The following is a 20,426-nucleotide window of genomic DNA, read 5'->3' as shown; positions in this document are numbered from 1 at the left end:
CTGTGGCTTCCTTTATTGAGTCCATCCATCTCTTGTTGGGTCTTCCTCTTCTCCTGCTGCCCTCAACTTTTCCTAGCATGACTGTCTTTTCCAGTGACTCTTGTCGTCTCATGACATGACCAAAATACAATAGCCATATATGCATGGGAGGTTTTTGCCTTGGATTTGCCGCTCTCTGGATGCACATTTTCCCCATCCCAATTATTAGGATCTATATAGAGGCCCAATGAATCGTGATTGCAGTTAGAAAGAATTCTGATCAAGCACACAATAAAAACAGAGTCAAGACTTGTTTCTTAATCAAACAAAAAAAATCCTTTACTGTACTAAAATTAGGAAGGGAAACATGGATAAAACAATTAACATCTTTTCTACCTAGTTCCCTACAAATCTTGCTAAAACTATTAGCAGGTTTCTAAGGCTTAAATCCCTTTTGTATGTCTCTTAGCCGGAGAGGGCTGAGAGCAGGCATCTTGCTTGTTTGAGATCGAAAAAGCAACAGAACACCCTGCCCCAAAGTTACACCTTAAACAAAGGGACAGAGTAATAAAACTTTCTGACTCCGTGCCTTGGTGCACGTTTGCAATGGCGATTCTCTGACCAATAGAAGACTTACATCTGTCTCTTGTGTCATCATCTTGAGACAATCTAAACTATGGAGGTAAACAAGTTAACCCTTTAACTGCCCTGACAGAAATGGAACTCGCACTGAATCCCAACACCAATTCTCAAAACTAAAAAAAAATAAACCCCCATGCAGAGTTCTGAGAATTCGGATGGGGAAAATGTGCATCTAGAGAGCAGCAAACCCGAGGCCAAACCTCTCATGCATATATGGCCATTTTCATCTGCATCCCAGGGGTTTGCTCAAAGAGGATGGATGTTCCTTGGGGCGGGAGCTGAGAGGTCAGAGCTCACTAGCCTGGGAAACCTCTGAAGCCATCTGCCTGAATGGAAAAGTCCCCTTAGCATAGAGAAAGGAAAAACTAGAAAGCAGCCAGGAGGGTCAGACTCGAACAGCAAAAGGGGGAAAGCAGGCACTGGGGAGGGGCACCCACGTGCATTCTCCCCTTTCAAAAACTCCCCACCCAACTTAAGATCTGCCCTACCCCTCTTGCTAGGGCGTGGGGTGGCAGAAGCTCTCCAACTGCCCTGACTCGAAGGAGAGAAAACAGCTGCGATTCCACCTCTCTGACACTTTCCCTGCCTCTTTGAGGTGTTCCCACAACAGCAATACACGCTTGTCTCCCGCCAGACAGTGACTGAAGGGAATGACATTTCTGAAAGTTCCCTGGGTTCTCTTAATTGTGAGATTCCACCACCCCAAGAGTTCGTGGTACAGTCCTGTCTTCCAGTTCTACGTATCCAGTCTAATCTTTACCCAGAAAAGTGTCAAAGCTTGGAGGGGGCGCTATGCAAAGTAGGGACCCGCATTTATTGAACTCGGAGGTTGGTGAATAGGTGGACTTGACACTGCCTGGTGTTGCTGTCCTCTGTTGTTTAAGCTGGAAAGTCTCAGTTTATACAATCAACAATCGAAGAGCCTTTCCTGGATTGTACCAATTTAGTCTTTGAGAAAGCCTGTTGCATTCGGATAATTTTCATGTAGGTAAAACTCCTACCACGAATCACACATCGCCAGACTCGAGTCTGTACCTCAAGAAGATCCTATCAGGAAGAAAACTAGAGTGACCCATATCGCATGAAGGGTTTTTTTTTCCTTTAAGAGAAGTTCAGACACTCTCAAAGGTCTAAGGAGGCCTGGGACATTTCCTGCTTTCCAGGTGTTTAGCTGTAACAAACATTTAAAAACCAAGCCAGATCACTATGGTGATATAATACTCCAATCTTCTATTGCAATAATCTTCTCTCCCAATAATCTCAATAATCTTCTGATGAAGGTGAAATGGTTCTTATCACATTTTCCTTCTTTCTAGAAACCTTCTGGCATGGTTTTCAAGACTGGCCACTCTACTGAGAAAGGTTCGATGGCTTCCTCCAACTTAAGCAATTTTCCCTCTGATGGAACAGCCACATTTGATGAAAACGCCTTCTACCCCAAGAGTGTAGTACCAAAATTTGCAACCCGACAGAATAATGATAGAGTTTGCACTCTGCCCAGGAACAGAGTTGAAACAGTCTTTCTTACTGGTCAGTAGAAGGAAAGTTGAGAAGCAAGTTGGTGTGAACCACATCCCGCACACAGAGCCATTCCATGCCACAGAAATATGGAGAACCTGGCTAGAGGAGGACAAGCCCCCTATGCCTTTCTACTGACAACACCCTTTACCCACTTGGGTGACAGAACTCTTTTGAACAGGTTCCCCTGCTTTGGACAGGAGGGAAGAAACATGCTTAACTCTGCTGAAAGTGAGTGAGTTGCAGTCCATATGATGGTGAACCTGAACTGATGAGGCCTGGGTTCAAATCACTAGTTATCAATGGCAATGGAGAGGGGTGTCCAGTGGGGTGCCACAGGGCTGGGTTCTGGGCCCGGTACTTTTCAATATTTTTATAAATGATCTGGATGAGGATGTGAAGATACTGCTCATTAAATTTGCAGATGACACCAAATTGGGAGGAGCAGGGAACACACCAGAAGATATCGATTTCAACAAGATCTGAGCAAATTGGAAAAGTGGACGGATGTGAGCAAGATGCAGTTCAACAAGGATAAGTGCTGAGTTCTACATCTGGGTAACAAAAACGAGGGACATGCATACTGGATGGGAAATACACTTCTGTGTAGCAGTGTGCGTGAACAAGATCTTGGGATATGGGTGGACCGTAAGTTAAATATGAGCAGCCAGTGTGATGTAGTGACAAAAAAGCTAATGAGATCTTGGGGTGTATCAACAGAGGCATAACATCCAAATCGCAAGATGTCACAGTTCTGCTGTGCACTGCATTGGTCAGACCACACCTGGAGCATTGCATGCAGTTCTGGAGGCCTCACTTCAAAATGGATGGGGACAGAATCGAGTGGGGGCAGAGGAGAGCGATGAGGATGATCAGGGGCCTGGAGACCAAGCCCTGTGAGGAAAGGCTGAGGGGAATGTTCAGTCTGGAGAAGGAGGTGGTTGAGGGGGGACATGATCGCTCTATTTAAGTCTTTGAAGGACTGTCACCAAGAAGAGAGCAGGGAGCTGTTCCTGTGGACAGAAGAGGATAAGACTCACAATAATGGGTTTAAATTGCGGGTGGAAAGATACCGACTGGATATTAGGGGGAAAACTTTTTACAGTAAGAGTTGTTCGACAGTGGAATCGGTTACCTAGGGAGGTGGTGAGCTCCCCGCTTACGGGCAGTCTTCAAGCAGAGGCTGGACAAACACTTGTCAGGGATGCTCTGGGCTGATCCTGCATTAATTAGGGGGTTGGACTAGATGGCCTGCATGGCCCCTTCCAACTCTTATGATTTTATGTTTCACTGCTCAGCCAGGAAGCTCATGAATGTTTGGCCAAAGTTACCTCTGAGGGTTGTTGTGAGGATCAAAATGTAACAGCACCCACTTCAGTAGAGACCATGACAAAAGAAGAGAATCAAGCAGTGACTGTGTGGAAGAAAAGGGTTGTCCCAAGGGCCCAGTCACCCCCATGGCTTCTCCACAGCAGCACAGAATCAGTCCAACGGGAGCCTTGGGAGGACAAGCTCATGGCTCCCCACAGTAGGATGTGGGCCTGGGGGAGAGCTGGCCTGTAGAACATTGTAGGTCAACCAGATACAGAGGGGTTGGTTGGAGTAGGTGTGGCTCTAGGAGCTTTGGGGCAGGTCAAGTTGTCACATGACATCAACTCCTGTTGCATAACTAGAAGGGACATCATGCAATACTGCACTGTCAGTCCATTTCCCCCCTCCCCACACACACACACACCATTTCTCCTGCTGCCACAAGGGGCAGTGGAGGTGAGGAGCCAAAGGGGGCTCCTACTATAGCAGGCTCCAGGGTAAGAGACAGTTACCCTAGGTGGATGGCAGATGTTAAGAAACACCCCAAACACAAGTTTGTTTCAAATGAATCTCATAACAGGAAGAGAAATTTTTAATACACACATCTCAACTCAATGAAAACACCCATACCTACATGCAGGGTTGGAGGCCAAAGGAGGAAACTTTACATAACAAAAAGAAAGACGAGGGGGATGACAGTTAAACACCTCTATCAGCACTGCTCCCCATTCCACATCTGCCCCACAGCTGTGTTGAACGACATTGGAAAAGATGTGCAATATCTGATAACAGATTTCCAGTCATCTTGTTTAGTTTTCCCTTGAGAAGTAGCAAAAGAATGAGCTTTGTGGGTCTTCCTCTCCACAGTTGCCAGAGTTTGGAGTGGGGGGTGAGAAAAGACAGGTAGGCAGGATTAAAGGTCTTGCAGGTTAGCAGAGGCCTGCTGGTCTATTTACATCTCTCCTTTAGACTGTTAAAACTTAACATGTGAAACGAGGCATTGTTTCATTCTGAAATAAGCTGCAAAGATAAGAGGGGCTGCTGGGAAACGAAGGGGGGGAAAGACTCCATTTTATTTGTCAGTTTTTGTGATTGGGACCCGGGAGAAGACCTTTGCACAGCTATAAACAGGACTCTTAAGTAATATATATTAATAGCCCCAGGTGTGAAATGACTGTCTTAAGACAGTTGGAGGTGGGCTTTTGAATGCACATAAAAGAAGGGCAGGAGGGTCTCTCCAGTGAAGGCGGCTCCAGAGAACTCGTACAGAAGATCTGCTCTGTCAGCATCGAAAAAGGTCACTCGGCCCCCAGGGTAGTTCAGACACACCCGGATCCGCTTGAGCTCCCCACTCACAGTAAGGGGAGGCTCATGGTCTTCTTCAGGAGCCTTGTAACTGCCTTCCCACTTCCCCACCTCCCAGATCCCTTCCTCAGGACTAAGCGTGATCCATCCCTTCCTCCTCATAGACTTTCTGGCCACCCCTAAACTCCATCCTTCCTCACTTCCCACAAGGACTTCCCAGAAATGGCGGCCTCCTGTGAATCCCTCTTGGCCCAGCACAGCTCTATATCGGTCAAATCTTTCAGGATTCTTGAGCAGAGCTTTAGCTTGTTCTCCTGGTTTCACACTTTTCCGATCGTCATGCAGGATGAGACTGGGATGGGCTGTGTTTGAATCCAGAGTCACATTTGCTGTTGGGGGAGAAGAGAAGGAGGTTCAGCTGGGAGGCAAATGGAAGAGTTGTTTGCCACACCCGCCGGACACTATTGTTAGTGTCCCAGGTATGTCTGTTCCCTGTGGATCTCTCTGACACGGTTGGTTCTTTAGACATTTTCCCCACAGTGGCTTGTCCTGTTTCCCTTTTCTTCTTAGTTTTAATCCTCGCCTGGACTCAGATGCTTGCTTTCCTTTCCCTGTCCTAATTAGAGAAGTCTAAAGACAGAACAGACTTCCTGAGGCTGAAGAGACCCACGTGAATAGAACCTGTCCTACATACCATGAATCAAAGAAGTACCCTGAGGGAAAAGCAAAGAGTAATGTATATTTCATCCACCTTTATAAACAAAAGGGGGGGGGGAATATTGTCGAAGGCTTTCACGGTCAGAGTTCATTGGTTCTTGTAGGTTATCCGGGCTGTGTAACCATGGTCTTGGTATTTTCTTTCCTGACGTTTTGCCAGCAGCTGTGGCCGGCATCTTCAGAGGAGTAACACTGAAGGACAGTGTCTCTCAGTGTCAAGTGTGTAGGAAGAGTAATATATAGTCAAAAAGGGATTGGGTTTGAGCTGAATCATTGTCCTGCAAAAAGAAACAAAGGTAATGTGCTAACCATTGTCCTGTAAGTATCAAGATAATGTGCTAATGAGGGTGTGGTATGTTAATATGGAACCATTGTATCCTGAAGTGATCTGTTAATGTGTGAAATCCAAAGCTAATCTGCATGGCTATTGTTGACTGTAGTCTTTGTTAGTCTGGAGGTTTTCAAGACAGGAAGTTTAAGAATGAATAAGGCTTGGCTTCCTGTCTTGAAAACCTCCAGACTAACAAAGACTACAGTCCACAATAGCCATGCAGATTAGCTTTGGATTTCACACATTAACAGATCACTTCAGGATACAATGGTTCCATATTAACATACCACACCCTCATTAGCACATTATCTTGATACTCACAGGACAATGGTTAGCACATTACCTTTGTTACTTTTTGCAGGACAATGATTCAGCTCAAACCCAACCCCTTTTTGACTATATATTACTCTTCCTACACACTTGACACTGAGAGACACTGTCCTTCAGTGTTACTCCTCTGAAGATGCCGGCCACAGCTGCTGGCGAAACGTCAGGAAAGAAAATACCAAGACCACGGTTACACAGCCCGGATAACCTACGAGAACCAAAGGGGGGGGGGGGAATTACATGGAAGAGCACTCACACAAAAACCCTGACCACACAAAAATGAGCAAATACGTAGAATGAGTTTATTTTGAAAAATGGATTTTAGACCTGATCCTAGATACATCCCAAGAAAGACCTTTCTGCTAAAACCACTAGGATTTCCAAGGGCTACATCTAGGATTTGGATGTTCTTTTCCTTTGGCCAGAATTTCTCCATCTTGGATTGCAGCAGGCCTGAAACCTCACCAAAAGCTAACAGCTGGCTGATGAAGGACTCACAGAAATATCCTCCTTTAAACTGTGAGCCAACCTTCAATTATTGGTTACAAAACGTATAGCTCCCTTCTTTCCGGTCAGTCCAGGTGTCTCCCTTAAAGCAAAACCACAAACACCCCATAATAGGTTCTTGTAGGTTATCTGGGCTGTGTGACCGTGGTCTTGGTATTTTCTTTCCTGATGTTTTGCCAGCAGCTGTGGCAGGCATCTTCAGAGGAGTAACACGGAAGGACAGTGTCTCTGTGTCAAGTGTGTAGGAAGAGTAATATATAGTCAGAGGGGGGTAGGGTTTGAGCTGAGTTATTGTTCTGCAAAGTATTAAAGGTAATGAGCTAATCATTGTCCTGTAATAGTTTCTGTGCTTCACTTGGGAGGCAGAAGGAAAGTGGGGTTTACATTCCCCTGAAACTCTGTGGGAACCAGATATCTGTGACTTAGAGAGAAACACGTGCTTCAGGACCAAGCTACAATTGACAGCACAGGAGTAAAGGAAATACTTCCTTTACCAAAAAGGTAATTAAATATGGAATTTGCTGCGAGAGGATGTAGTGAAGACCATAAGCATAAATGGCTTGAAAAGATTAATGGAGGATAGGTCTATCAGCTGTTACTAGTCACAGTAAATAAAAGGGACCTCCACATTCAGAGCCAGTAAACCTCTGTATACCAATGAAAGGAGGCAACATCAGGGGAAAGCCATGGTCTTTATGCCCTGTGGTTGGACCTCCAGAGTGGTTAGCCACTATGTGAGACAGTGGTTAGCCACTATGCGAGACGGGGTGCTGGACAAGATGGACCACAGGTCTGAACCCAGCAGGGCACTTCTTTTGTGCTTATGAGATGAAAGGAGGCGGTTCATTCTCCCAGAGTTCACTTTCTGTGTCATCCTGATAAATCCTGACAGGCTTCCTCAGAAACAGTATTGAGGAACTGGCTGGAGCAGGAAGGGTGAGATTTTAAGGGACAAGAGTGTTCAGGTAATCTTAGCACTGGAAAAACACTGTAGAAGAACACAGATTGTGAGATGCTTTTTAGATTAGAAATAATTGATTCATGCATGAAATTTACCTTTCTGCTGCTGAAGTCCAGAATCCAGAGTGTCTGAAAAAGCAAACATAACAAAAAGTAAGCAGACGACCCTTGTGCATATCGCAAATCTTGCCACAAAAATATCAGTTTACATATTTTTCTTAGTTTTAGCTGATGGGTTAAGGAAAAACTACTGCCAGAAAAAATTCACCCCCGAAGTTTACTTGTGTGCAAATATTTGAATTAGTTTTCACTTAATGTGAGATTGCTTATTATTCCTAAGTATGGCTGCTGCTGGAAAGAACACAAAAGGAAAATGACAATTTGGCAAACTGACACTTTACTAAAAACATTATTCAGAAGTTATTTGAGTTACTTGAGATTTACTTCATAGCAAATATACTGAGGACTGCAGCCCAAGGGTGCAATCCAAACAAGCCTAGGTTGCTTCCACACAGAGGTTTTGCTCTGGTTTGGCATCCAAACTAGAGTGGGGGAGTTTGAAGAGCCACAAAACGTCACCCATCCTCCACTTTCTGGGATTTCCACCCCTTTGCTCTGAACTTTCCCAAATCCTGTTCAATACAATATTTCTGGAAAGATCACAGTCAAGCGTTTTTTTTTTGCATGGTGCATTGATAGGAAAGTGTGCATTTGTGAAGGTCTACCCCCATACCAGCACCTTTTTCCTTTCCTAATCCTCCCGATGGCTGCAATTTCCCTCCTCTCACTGGTTTATTTCCTACCAGTTGTTCCTCTGATTTCCCAGCTGTCATTTATTTAAAAAAAGTAAATCTCTTGGTTCTTTCTGAGGAGATACAAAGGGGAGGTGACCCCTTATGTCCCTGAAATGAAACAGCTAGATACTTTTAATTAAAAAATGAAAGCTGACAATTCAGAGGAACCAGTGGATCATGGCAATGGGTCACTATAATATTATTGTGCTAAAGCAATTCAAAAAACTTTAAGCGGATGCTGCACATTTCTACTTACATCTATGCAATGAAAAGGGCTAGAACCTTTTTAAACTTGAAAAAATTGGTAACCGTAAATCATGGCGATGGATTTTATAATCTGCTACAATGATTATAGTAAGTACTAAAGAACATTCACAAAAAGCCTAACAACAGAATACTAATAGGTTATATATGTTAAATTAACAAAGCTTTAATGCATTACAAATAATAAATTCCATTAAAACCACACACATTTTGGCCACAAGGCCTTCTTCAGTGTTACAAGTTGTTAAAATACATATCATAAAATAAAATTATTCAAAATTTCTGACCTAAGCTTTAAAATATACACACAAGAAGTCAGACAAGTTCATTAACTAGGTAAGTCCCACTTCATTACTGGAATAAATAAGGACCATCAAAAATCATTTTTCAGATTGCTGTTGTTCATAGTCCAAATGTCTCTCTAAGCCAGATCCGAATGACTAATAGCTCTATGGTGTGTATATCCACATTCAGCAAGCAAAATAGTAATTACAGTGACCAGAAAATATTTATGGTGTGCTAAAATGGCATACAAATTCTTTGGACACCTGGCCCAGCTAGTGATACAATTGACCTGGGAAGTTCTGCATTCACATGTGGCCTTACCGCACAACCTGTCTGAAACCCCTGCAGCTGTTCTTTATTACCTTTCATCTGCTTCATGACACCCTCCAGCAAGTGATTGATGTCACTGAAGTCCCAGATCCTCCACTTCAATGTAAGAGGAAAAGTCACTGGATTCTCAAACGTCTCCTTTTCTTCATACCTGGAAACAAACCATGTTAAGTCACCACCTATCCAATCCAGAATTCCCACCAGTGGAGCAAAGAAGGCAGGAATACACAAAAGGCCTAGAGCAGGGGTGGGGAACGTCAGGCCCAGGGGCCGTATAAGGCCCACGAAATCATTTGGTCTGGCCCTTCATGGATCCTGGCAGATCTCTAGCTCAGAAGGATCTAAGACTGGCGATCCACCCCCTCCCGCGGACAGGAATAGCCTCTATTCAAGGCAGATGTGCGTTTGTGTTTGCTGCCCTGCCTGAATCTCTTGGGCTCAGCTGGGGACAGCAGAGCTCAAAAGCGAGTTGCTGTACTTGGCAGACACTCAGAGCCGTCTCCAGTTGTGCCTCTTGGCTAAATGTTTGACCAAATATAGCAGGCTAATTTTTAAGTTGATAATTTTGTATGGTCCGCGAATGATGTTCTAAAATATCCCAATGGCCCTTGGTGGAAAAAAGGTTCCCCACCCCTGGCCTAGAGACACCAGCAGATATTGAAAGCAGAGAATGAGGGGAGGCCCATTAGAGAGGACAGTCTATTGCCTCGCAGTTGGTGCAGAGGCCCCGAAGCCAAGCACCTAAAGGCCAAATCAGACATCAAGAGGAATGGGGGGGCTTAGAATAGAATCCCCACACACCCTTGCTCACATCTGTCCACGGAAAGGATCAGAAGCTGCTGTAGTGAGAAGACCGCTGGACTAGGACCATAGAGGCCCCGGTTCAATTCCCCACTCAGCCTTGAAGCTTGCCTTGCCACCCTGTGCCATTCTCTTTTCCTCTCAGCCTAGCCTACCTGACAAGGCTCTCCTGAGGAAGGAAGAATCATTTACACCACTCTGAGCTCCTTCGAAGAAGGGCAGGATAGAAATGTGACTCAGAGAAAACATGTCAATGTCCTGTTTTGAGGCATGATTTTCTGTCCATGGACTTCAAGCACCTGCAGTTTGCCATTTACAAATGGATGGAGATCTGTGAACTTAGTTACATCTGTTTTGGTCCCATGCCTGACGGGCCACTTTCTTCACATGCTACCCAGATCCATCCCAGCATCAGGAGGGTAATGAGAGAAAGATCAACGTACCTCTGCAAGGTGCTTCGGACATCCTAAAAAGAGGACAAAGAAAAAGAAAGAACAGGAAACTCATCATCAGCCAGAGATCACACTGGGAAGACCTCTCAAACCCTGGAGGGAGATGCATCCTGATGCCTTTTTTGTGGGCCCCACTCAAGGACTAGGGCTGCATCTTCATAAAGTGGGAGAACTTCTTCATGAGGGAACAACATGAGCAAGCAAAGTGAAACCATTTGAGAGGAGAGCTGGGTGATCTGCTGCAGAAGATTTTGCATACAGCTCTCATTTCTGGTTGTACTGAAGAGATTACCCATGAACCTGGTAATACTTGCATGTGTGGCTAAACACACACACATGCACGCTTCAGAGATTCCTCCATCTGCCATCTTTTCCTGTAGCGCCATATCCATTCAACTAACGGCCATCCCTCATTCTCTATAGGTGTGATCCCAGGGCTTGCTCTAGACCATTAGTCAGCCACTAACTTTTTAACATGGTGCCACATCCTCAAGTGAGCGAGGGATGCACCAGCAAAGGGTTCTTCAATGCCCTCTGGGAATAGAGGCATCAGCAAACCCCACCCTTCTCACACCACCACCATTATGAGTCACGGTATCTTGATCCTCAGCCAGAGCAAACAAGGGCTGCAGAGACCAGCCAAAGCTAAGATATGTGGGTTGGGTGAGCACGATTAAGATGCCAAAGCGGGAGTGACTCTGACAGAGGCCCATAATGCACCTGGACCATTTAGCTCAGCTGACAAACTGCTCTTCAGCAGTCAGCAGCTCTATGGCTGTGGGTCTAGGTGGCACTTGATGCCTTCCCCATTACCGACCCACAATGCTCACCCCATGGCATGAACACAGGATTGTGCATTACTGCACCTGCCATAGCTATCCTTACAGCAAAATATCTGAACCCTTCCTTAATATTTTCATTTTGCACTCAACGCACACATCAAAGAATTCTTTCGTTTAAAAACAAAATTAAGATAAAAAATGCTGATTAAACAGTAAGCTAGATTTTGAAAAGCAAGAGAGGAAGAGCACATGTTCCTGAATGGGCAACCACAGAGGGTCTGAAGCAACACCTGGGCAGAAAGGAAACAAGAACATACTAGCAACATAAACGTGGCTCATTTGCTTTCTGCCCAAGTGAAAGAGGCAAAGAAAGGGTTTGGAGGCAGCCTTCTTCCAAAGGGGAGCCTACATGTTTCCACCACACTCTTACCTGCAGGAGTTCACAGGCTGGCTGCTGACACTTCTCCTCCATCTCCCGGATGAGGCTTTCAAGAGAGGAGAGTTCCCCAGAGACTTTGGCCAGGTGCTGGTCCCTTTTCTTTGCCACCTCCTTCTCCCCCTCTTCCATCTGGGCCAGCAGAAGTTTCTCTTGTTCCTCCAGAAATTTGTGCAGTTGCTTGAAGTTGGCTACAGTCCCTTCTTTCTCTCCTGTGGTTTGCTCCTGAGATGGAAAGAGGAAAGCAGGTCAACGTCAGGAACCCAGCTGGTCTTTGCAGTGGCAAGAGACACTTTAGGATATTCTTATTGGAAGGACACTTTGTCCTTTCACAGAGATCACAATCAACATGGGAAAGAGCAAGATTCCTAAGGACCCATCCTCAGGGCCAAAGTACACATGGATCTCACTCAAACCCCTGGAGGGGTTCTTTTATCCACATATAATTATGTCTGTAGAAGACCCAGAGAGTAGAAGGGGTTTCTTCCTTTTCCTCCAGTTAAACACCCTCCATATACTGACTCTCTAGGGAGAAAAGAGCTAAGAAGCCCCTTCCCCTCACTTAGTCTCCCGATCTAAACTGCAGCTTGTCTGGCTGCATTCTGGGCAAGAAAAAATTGTAGGGCAAAAAATCTACACACTTTGAATATCACAAATACATTCCTCACTTGAATCAGCAATGGCTGAAATGCACTTGGTTCAATTCAGCATCGGTGGGGTACCCATTAGCATTTGGGGAGGGGGAGAACCCTCGTCTCTTTCCAGAGACTCCTGGCTTGCAGAGTTGGTGCATGCACACAAATGGGGACCATAACATTATCCACTACAGTATACCTCATGTAAAAAAATCCAGGTTTATTAATTCAATGTGAGAACTATATTGGAGGAATGTCTTGTGGAATACATGACACTGAAAGGAAGAGATTTCCTCAATAATGCTGACCCCAGAACCCCATTATTTTACATTCTACCAAAAATATACAACAATATTTTCCTCCTTCAGGTAGTTATATCTGATTGCAACCCTATCCTGGACCCTCTGTCCAAATATATGGACTTCTTCCTCAGACCAGGTGTCCTTAATGCCACCATATGGAAGAGACACTAGTGATTTTATTAACAAACTGGAGTTTATATCTAATACAAACAGGGAAATCCTTTTGGTTACGCTAGATATTGTGTCACTTTATACCAACATTCCTCAGAGAAGCATTACCTATTATAGAAGAAACCTAGATTGCTATTCAACCATTTTTTATGTCAACTAGACATGGGTATACAGAAGGGTCCTTTCCAGTGGCAATTTGCTATTGATTTTTGGAAAATCTCTGCTAGACTAACAGGTTGGTAACATTCATTTAGGCCAGGGTGGATAAAAAAATCAATGCTCTTTTAAAAATCAGATTCTTAACAATTTTTCAATCGGATTAAAAAAAATTCAATCAGATTTTTAAAAATTTCAATCCGATTTTTTGATAAAAAGCTTTTTTGAGGGAAATTCTATCTAAAGATAGTTTTCTATGTAAGATACATTATAGTCCAAAAGTTATTTGTCATGAACTAGTTATTCGTCATGAACTAAAGATTCGTTTTTAATATTCATGCAATGTTTAAATTTTTGGGTAAATTAATCCCATTAATCCATTCACAATGTCATGCTCTTCTAGAGGTTTCTGTAAGATTATTTTGGGTATTTTGGATAGTTTTTCTATCGAGAAGATATTATCACAGATGCTTGGTTTTGCAGTTCTCAAAACTGTGAATTTGTGTCTGCAGTGATAACATGCCTCTTCTTCACAGTAAAAATGTTATAAACATACAGCGTTGAGAAAAATACCTTAATCCCATTGTTCCTTCGCGAATCTATGTACACAGAATCAACCCCTTATCTCGTAAGAATTAAGTTTCAAGAAGTTCAGTAAATACAAGATTGATTGGAGTGGAATAGATCTGCACAAGGAACTAGGTGTGAGGAGGGAGGGACAAGCAGTAAAAATTATAGAGACACCCTTTGAGCAGAATTCTCCACAAGTCTTGGGATCTTTGTATATATAGCCTGAGGTTTATCATATTATTCTCTCCCTGGAGGATAAAACCTATAATGGCAGTAGGCCATAAAAGAGACCCAGTTTGGGAATATTTTAATGAAGTTTCTCTGTCTATGTGTAAAGCAGCCATGTGTGCTAAATGCAAACCCTACAACAAAGAAATGAAAGCCTGGTGGCCCAAATGAAACGACATCATGAGAACTGTTGTTTATGTAGAAAATCACAATTTAAATATACTGACTAGTGATTTAAATCGTGAAAATCGAGTCTTATTGACTAGTTATTTAAATCATGATTTAAACTGATTCGATTTCAATCAAATCCACCCTGATTTAGGCACACAAAAATATTCTTTAAATAGCCAAAACCTGTCAGGTGCTGGACAGCTTCATTATTTAATTAATTAATTTTATTTGTATTCTGTCCTCTATCCTGGCCAAAGGCTGGGCTTCAGGGAGGCTAACGTCATTAACAAAAACATAACTGTATAATAAAACCATAACATAAAATAAAACCTTAAAATTTAAAACCAGTTCTCAGTTGTTAGTTAATTAATTGAACAAGTGGCACTCATCTCTAGAGCATGGATCACGGTTTGCCTAGAGAGACAGTCAGGGTCCCTAATCACAAGCAGTTATCTCTCTTACTTATAGGGATTCTTTTTCTTTCTCCTCCATTTTTCATCATGCAGTCTCAAGATCAGAAGAAGCTCTAGTGGTTTTCTTTGTGGTCGATAATTTATTGTACAACCTGTATTTTGACTTTTAATCTAATACTTTATTCACCTACATAATTTTAATTTAATTACATAACTATTTATGTAAACTCTGGTATCTTAAGAAGTGAGCTGTGGCTCACAAAAACTCATACCCTGCCAGAAATTTTGTTAGTCTTTAAGGTGCTACTGGACTCCTGCTATTTTCTACTGCTTTATGTAAACTCTGTAATGCAATCACATATTATATAATACAGATTCCCCTGAAGAAGCCTCTTGGCAAAATGCGTAAGGAATTCTGGGAATTTTAACTGAGTAATAAATTACATTTACCTTATTTTGCACCATCAGCCTTGGCCTTATTTGTTATCTCCTGTGCCTGGTGTGGCCCTTTTATTTCACCTTCCAAACAAAAGCAACCAACAACAACAAAAGGTTCTAGATCTGGATGAACAACCAGGGGAAATCGGCCCACTAGGCAACCCTAGCTGATTGCCTAGGACACAAGAGAATGGGGAGCACCAGGGTGCAGTTCTGCAGCATCCCCCGTCCCACCTTCTGGGTACAATTCTGCTTAGAAAGGCAATGTTAGTCTACCTTTGGGGGCCTGGTCTGCTTAACACTGACCGTCTGTGCATAGAACTTCCAAACTGGAAGGGAGTGAGGCTGCATCGAAGGCTGACTTTTCTGCTATTTGTTTTCTCCTCCGATGCTAGATCTAGAATCTATTCACTCCCCAGACACAGTAACACTTACAAGCAGTTCTTGGCTTTCCTTCACGACGTCTGCTTTATACGCCAGAATTCTCTCTCTCTCCTTCTTCAGAATCTCCATCCAGCTGCTGAACTGATCCTGGGTGAGGGAGACCCAAAATTGAGATATGTTGTTTTTTTTAGAAGTTTATTATAAAACACGTGACAAGCAAAATTGTCATTTAGGGCCCAACTAGAGATAACTGTCCCATGTCCATAACGGGATCTTCTACAACACGTCCCAAATTCTGAGCTAGCTTCCTTATGGGGATGGTGCCCCAACCTTCTCTGATTGCCACTGCAATGCTAAGGTATTCACAGTGCCAATGCTGCTTTGGTATGGAATTTACCCTGTGCTTTACCCGCCTGCCCACCATTACACCCCCCTCTTCCACACGTTGGATTTTTTGCATCAAAAACAATTATTTGCAGTCAGTATATCACTATATTCTGTTATATTCAGTTAACACTGCAGCAATATACCGAGCACTGACAACTTTACAAATTGACCTAATACACTGCTTGATGTATACACATCCTCAAGAGCTCAGCATGTAACAGAAGGTGAGACATGGAAGCCATGTTCTAGTATATAAGGAATAAATAACCTTACAGGGAGCTTCATTATACTAGAAGGGCTTTTATGCATTTTTTTAACTGTACATTAAGACACAATTATATTATTAGGATGTATGCTAGATTATATCTCTATGATGGACCACTGAGGAAGGCCTTCTCAGGCCAAAACACGTTTGGTCCTTATTGGATCCTACTTTGGTCAATGTAAGAGTGTACATCGCACGTGTATAAGTTTGTATGTGAAAGTCTTTCATTGAATGTGAAAGTCTTGCCTATGTTATTAACTTGTGCACCTTATTAAAATTTATATGTGTGTAATTTTAGCATTTTTCAGCTCAGCCTCTTCGGTTTGGAAATCTAAACCATCCATTCCCAAAGACCTCTTTTGATATCATCTTGAATCCAAAGGGAAAACCAGAAGCAGATCCAGGGAAAACTGGGAAGGTTAGTGGAATCATCACAAGGTTGTTCCAAACTAAAATCCCCTGTGATTTCAGAGGGAGCCTATGGAGCAAGAACTCTACGTGGAAGTGACCACAGTTGTGGGAAGGGCAGGGAGGATTCCTTATAGTGCCATAGTGCAGGGGAAGGGCCGTGGCAGAACAGGTCCTGGATTCCATCCCTGGCATCTCCAGTTGAAATGAATAGGCAGCAGTTGACATAAAAGGCCTCCACTTGAGACCCTGGAGAGCTGCTGCCAGTCAGTGGACTGGGATAGACCAAGGGTCTGACTCAGAATAAGGCAGCTTCATATGTATCTCTCTCACCGCCCCCCAAATACTGCTCTTCTGATTGAAACTGCTGCCCCCCAGCTACTGTATGCAAGTGGGGGACACATTGAGGTACCAAACCTGCTTGCATTCTTCCCTAGCCCTGAGACAAACATCAGCTCCAAGAGCAAATGAAATCAGGAAAGCATTGTGGGTGTGGCAGGGAGTTTAAACTAAGAGTCCAGGGGCTGCACCCTTGTAGCTCAGCCATGCAATGGCCATATGTTGACACAGCCAGACAGGAAGTGAGCCAATTTTCTGGCATCACCCCATGTTGGTGTCAGCAGGGGGGGCAGGAGACAATGCCCTTGGGAGCCACCAAGCTAGGAAGAAAGCAGCAAAGAGATATTTTCACTCCCCAATTTCAGCCCAGGGGATGGGGCAGAAACTGGAGGGAGTTTCCCTGCAAAGAGACCAAGGAGAAGGGAAGGATCTACGGCTCTTCCCCACCAACCTCCTACCTTATACTCTTGGGAGGCCTCCTCGAGAGGAAGAGTTTCGTGATTTCTGTGCTCCTTGGATCGGTCACAGACCAAACAGATGAGGGCTTTGTCGTCCTTGCAGAAGAGCTTCAGCGGCTCCTGGTGCTTCTGGCAAACTCTCCCTCTTCTAGCAGCAACGATTGCCTGATGCCCAAAACAAGGAAACAGGATTCACTTCATTCTCCCCACCAACCAAACAGTACCTCTACTTTAATGACCGGATATTAGTGCCTTGTTGAGTTAAAAAAGAGCATTTATATATATAAAAGCTGGATGTAACCTGTATGGGGTTGGTCCTCTGTTGGAGTTTGGGGGGGGAGGTATTTTGTCCCTGAGAGGGAGTTGCAGGAGGTGACCTGAGAAAAAGGGAGCTCTGAGAAGAAAAGGGAGAAAGAAGCCATCTGGGTCCTGGTGCAGAAAACACGAGAGCCTGAGAAGGAGCCTCCAGAGTTCTGCAGCAGCAACGAGAGGTCCAAAATCACTACTACCAGCACCACTGTCAAGTCGCAGCAGCACAGAGTGAATGGGAAGAGACCTGCAGGAGGCCTCAGACAGACAGGAAAAGACTCTTAACTTCAGTTTCCACTTTAAGTTATGCTGCCTATGTTTCGGTTTACTGCTTAGATTCCTCACCACCCCCCTTTGTTGGATTAAACCCGACTTGTATTTTAAGTTCTACTTGTAAATGGTTATATGTGAATGGAGAGCCAGCATGGTGTAGTGGTTAAGAGCAGCGGAGTCTGACCTGGAGAAGCGGGTTTGATTCCCCATTCTTCCACATAAGCGGTGGATGCTAACCTGGTGAACTGGATTTGTTTCCCCACTCGTCCACATGAAGCCAGCTGGGTGACCTTGGGCTAGTCACAGCTCTTACAGCTCTCTCAGCCCCACCTACCTCACAGGGTGCCTGTTGTGGGGAGGGTGATTGTAAGCTAGTTTGATTCTTTCTTAAGTGGTAGAGAAAGTTGGCATGTAAAAACCAACTCCTCTTCTTCTGGAAAGTTTGGGAGTTGTTGCTGAATTTGCCCCCCCCCCCCCGCTCCTGGCCATCTTTCATGTTAGGAAGTGGAGGCCAGTGAGCTGGAAGCACTGCTGCTTTCTTTTTTGTCCCCATTAACAAACCCAGGTCCCATAATGTCTTCCCTCAGCTGGAGTTGGCAGGAGAAACTGGGGTTAAATATGTTATGGTTTGGGTTCTTGGACCCATGTTTATTTTCCCAAGTGGGGAAAAGTAATGAGAAACAGGACTTTGGTTCAGTCTGACACCCATCATTTGGCATACCTACCAAAGAGAGGCTGATGGATGAGCATCATAAAATTCAGAGCAACGGGATTTTGCTGAGAGGGCCCATGGGCATGGAGAAAGGGAAGCCCCACGTGAGCCAGGTATTTGACTCTGGATTGGGAGAGGGAGGTTTCTATCTCAGCAGGCAGAAGGGTTAAAGATGAACCTTTCCTTTGTTCTAGAGAGAAGAAGGGAGTGGAAACCTGTCCCTGATGTGGGGAATGTGTTTGTTCCATCTGAAGGTAACTAGCATGATGTAACTGTTAGATATATGTTTTATTTATTTCCTTAGATCTGTATCTCTTACTAAGACGGCTATTTTCCATATATGTGCTACACTATTTAATCTTTAGTAATAAAGTTTCTTTCCTGTTTAAGAAAGTAGACTGTGCCTGAAATCTCACCGACACGCTAAGACCACTGTTACATGCTAAAGGACATGCAACCAAGGGAGGAGCTAAGGTAACTGGAAGCTCTGAACTTTGTACTTGCTCAGAGGCAGCCTTACCAGGGTTCCCCAAGACACTGTTTTACTGAGAGGCTGGGTTTTATATCTTAGGGTGGTGTCAGGAAGAGGAAGCATACTTTTACATGCAGTTAAACGCACAAGTTTAAGTTCTAGTTACTTATGCTTATCTGGGGGACTATAAATGTACTTGAGAGAATTTTATTGTTATTATCTTCTTTAGTGCGTCATGCAAACCCCATAATGCTTTTTGTAGGATATGGTAGGGGGTGCTGGGGTTGAGTTTGTGAATCCAAGGGGGCAGTGGCCTGAAAAGTTTGGGAACCACTGCTTTAGAGGGTGAGGGATCCTTTGGCACCAGTTCCTTAGCCCAAAACGACCTCTCCTTTATGAGAAGAATCTGCTCCTCAAGAGCCTTTTTTTGGGATACATTTATTACTATCTGCTGTTTTCAGAGCCAATTATTGGTTAGGGGAGGAGAATATAATATTTTTTGTTACAAGCCAACAAGAGGCAACCAGACCCTACACTCAACAGTGGTTTGCACCAAAGGGTGCAAGGACTCATCCTGTGCTGGTGAAATGGAGCACAGTAAGAGCCCTGATGGATTAAATCCAGAGGGGACCTGCCTACTCCAGTATGCTGGTTCCAATTTCTGAACAACCAGATGCATCCAGTGGGGGGGGGGCATTCCCACATTACTAAGAAGGGATGTCTGAAGTTACTGCAAATTTCAGGTCACTCTCAAATGTAATTGATTGATTTAGTATCCATTATTATTTGCATTTAGTATCCATTATTATTTGCATTTAAATTAATTAAGACTCTTAACTGGACTGAATCTATGGAGAAGGCAAGAAGGCGCTCCAGCTGTTCCTCATCACGAGCCACACAGATGTGTGACTTACCCTATTTGCTTGGGAAGCCTCCTCCAGAGGAATCACCTCGTGGTCTTTGTGCTCCTTGGATCTGCCGCAGAAAATGCAGACGGGGGCGTCCTCTTCCCGGCAGAAAAACCTCAGGGGCTCCTGGTGCTTCTCGCAGACCCCCCACTTTCCTCCTCCCCCCTCCACATCTGCCTCTGTCCCCGCCTGCAGAGTGAATTTCTTGGCGATTTCGACAAAGTTTGCCAGCTGCTGGTTCGGCCAAAGTTTCTTCTTCTGGGTTGTTCCTCTGCACTGGGGGCAGCAGGAAGCCTCTGCCCCCGACTCCCCCCAGCTGCGGGTCAGGCAGTCCCGGCAGAAACTGTGGCCGCACTGGGCGATGCTCACCGGGTCGCTGAAAAAGTCCAGGCAGATGGAGCAAGTGGCTTCCTCGCACAGCTCTTTCACTGGACCTCCAGCAGCCATGGCTGCTTCGTGGAAGGGAAAGGAGCGCGCAAGAGCCCAGCTCCCTTTTCTTTCCAAAGCAGCGATTTCCCCTCGCCGCGCAAATGACTCTCAGCTGATGTGCAATTAATCGCCCGGCTATAGCGCTACAACATCCTTGGGATGGTCACGCCCCCTTTGCATACCTGGAAGGAGCTCGCATTTGCAGGCGTCTCTGATAGAAGCGTTATGCGTATAAGCTAAACAAGCTATAGCTTAGG

The 20,426-nt window shown here is 44.4% G+C and overlaps 2 protein-coding genes across 2 annotated transcripts in view; both read right to left on the bottom strand.

Annotated features, from left to right (window-relative positions):
* LOC130472817 (zinc finger protein 436-like) overlaps positions 1 to 20,426 on the bottom strand; it is a 248,869-nt gene that overhangs the window by 214,173 nt on the left and 14,270 nt on the right. The gene's annotated exons all lie outside the window — the stretch shown is intronic.
* Positions 4,630 to 20,187, bottom strand: LOC130474199 (E3 ubiquitin-protein ligase TRIM7-like). The gene is made up of 8 exons (XM_056845736.1): positions 19,747 to 20,187; positions 17,067 to 17,231; positions 15,261 to 15,356; positions 11,736 to 11,966; positions 10,515 to 10,537; positions 9,303 to 9,421; positions 7,694 to 7,726; positions 4,630 to 5,144 (listed from the first exon to the last, which is right to left on the bottom strand). Exons 1-8 carry the CDS (start codon positions 20,185 to 20,187, stop codon positions 4,630 to 4,632), a joined length of 1,623 nt encoding a protein of 540 aa, XP_056701714.1.

This window comes from Euleptes europaea, chromosome 1 (genome assembly GCF_029931775.1).
Source record: "Euleptes europaea isolate rEulEur1 chromosome 1, rEulEur1.hap1, whole genome shotgun sequence".
NCBI classification, from domain to species: domain Eukaryota; kingdom Metazoa; phylum Chordata; class Lepidosauria; order Squamata; family Sphaerodactylidae; genus Euleptes; species Euleptes europaea.
This window is presented reverse-complemented; position numbering and strand designations above follow the sequence as displayed.

Coding starts and splice junctions, on each gene's coding strand:
- LOC130474199 (XM_056845736.1), bottom strand. CDS start 20,187: ATGGCTGCTGGAGGTCCAGTGAAAGAGCTGTGCGAGGAAGCCACTTGC. Junction 9,422..10,514: donor GTCCGAAGCACCTTGCAGAG/GTACGTTGATCT, acceptor GTTTGTTTCCAG/GTATGAAGAAAAGGAGACGT. Junction 7,727..9,302: donor TGTCATGAAGCAGATGAAAG/GTAATAAAGAAC, acceptor TTGCTTTTTCAG/ACACTCTGGATTCTGGACTT.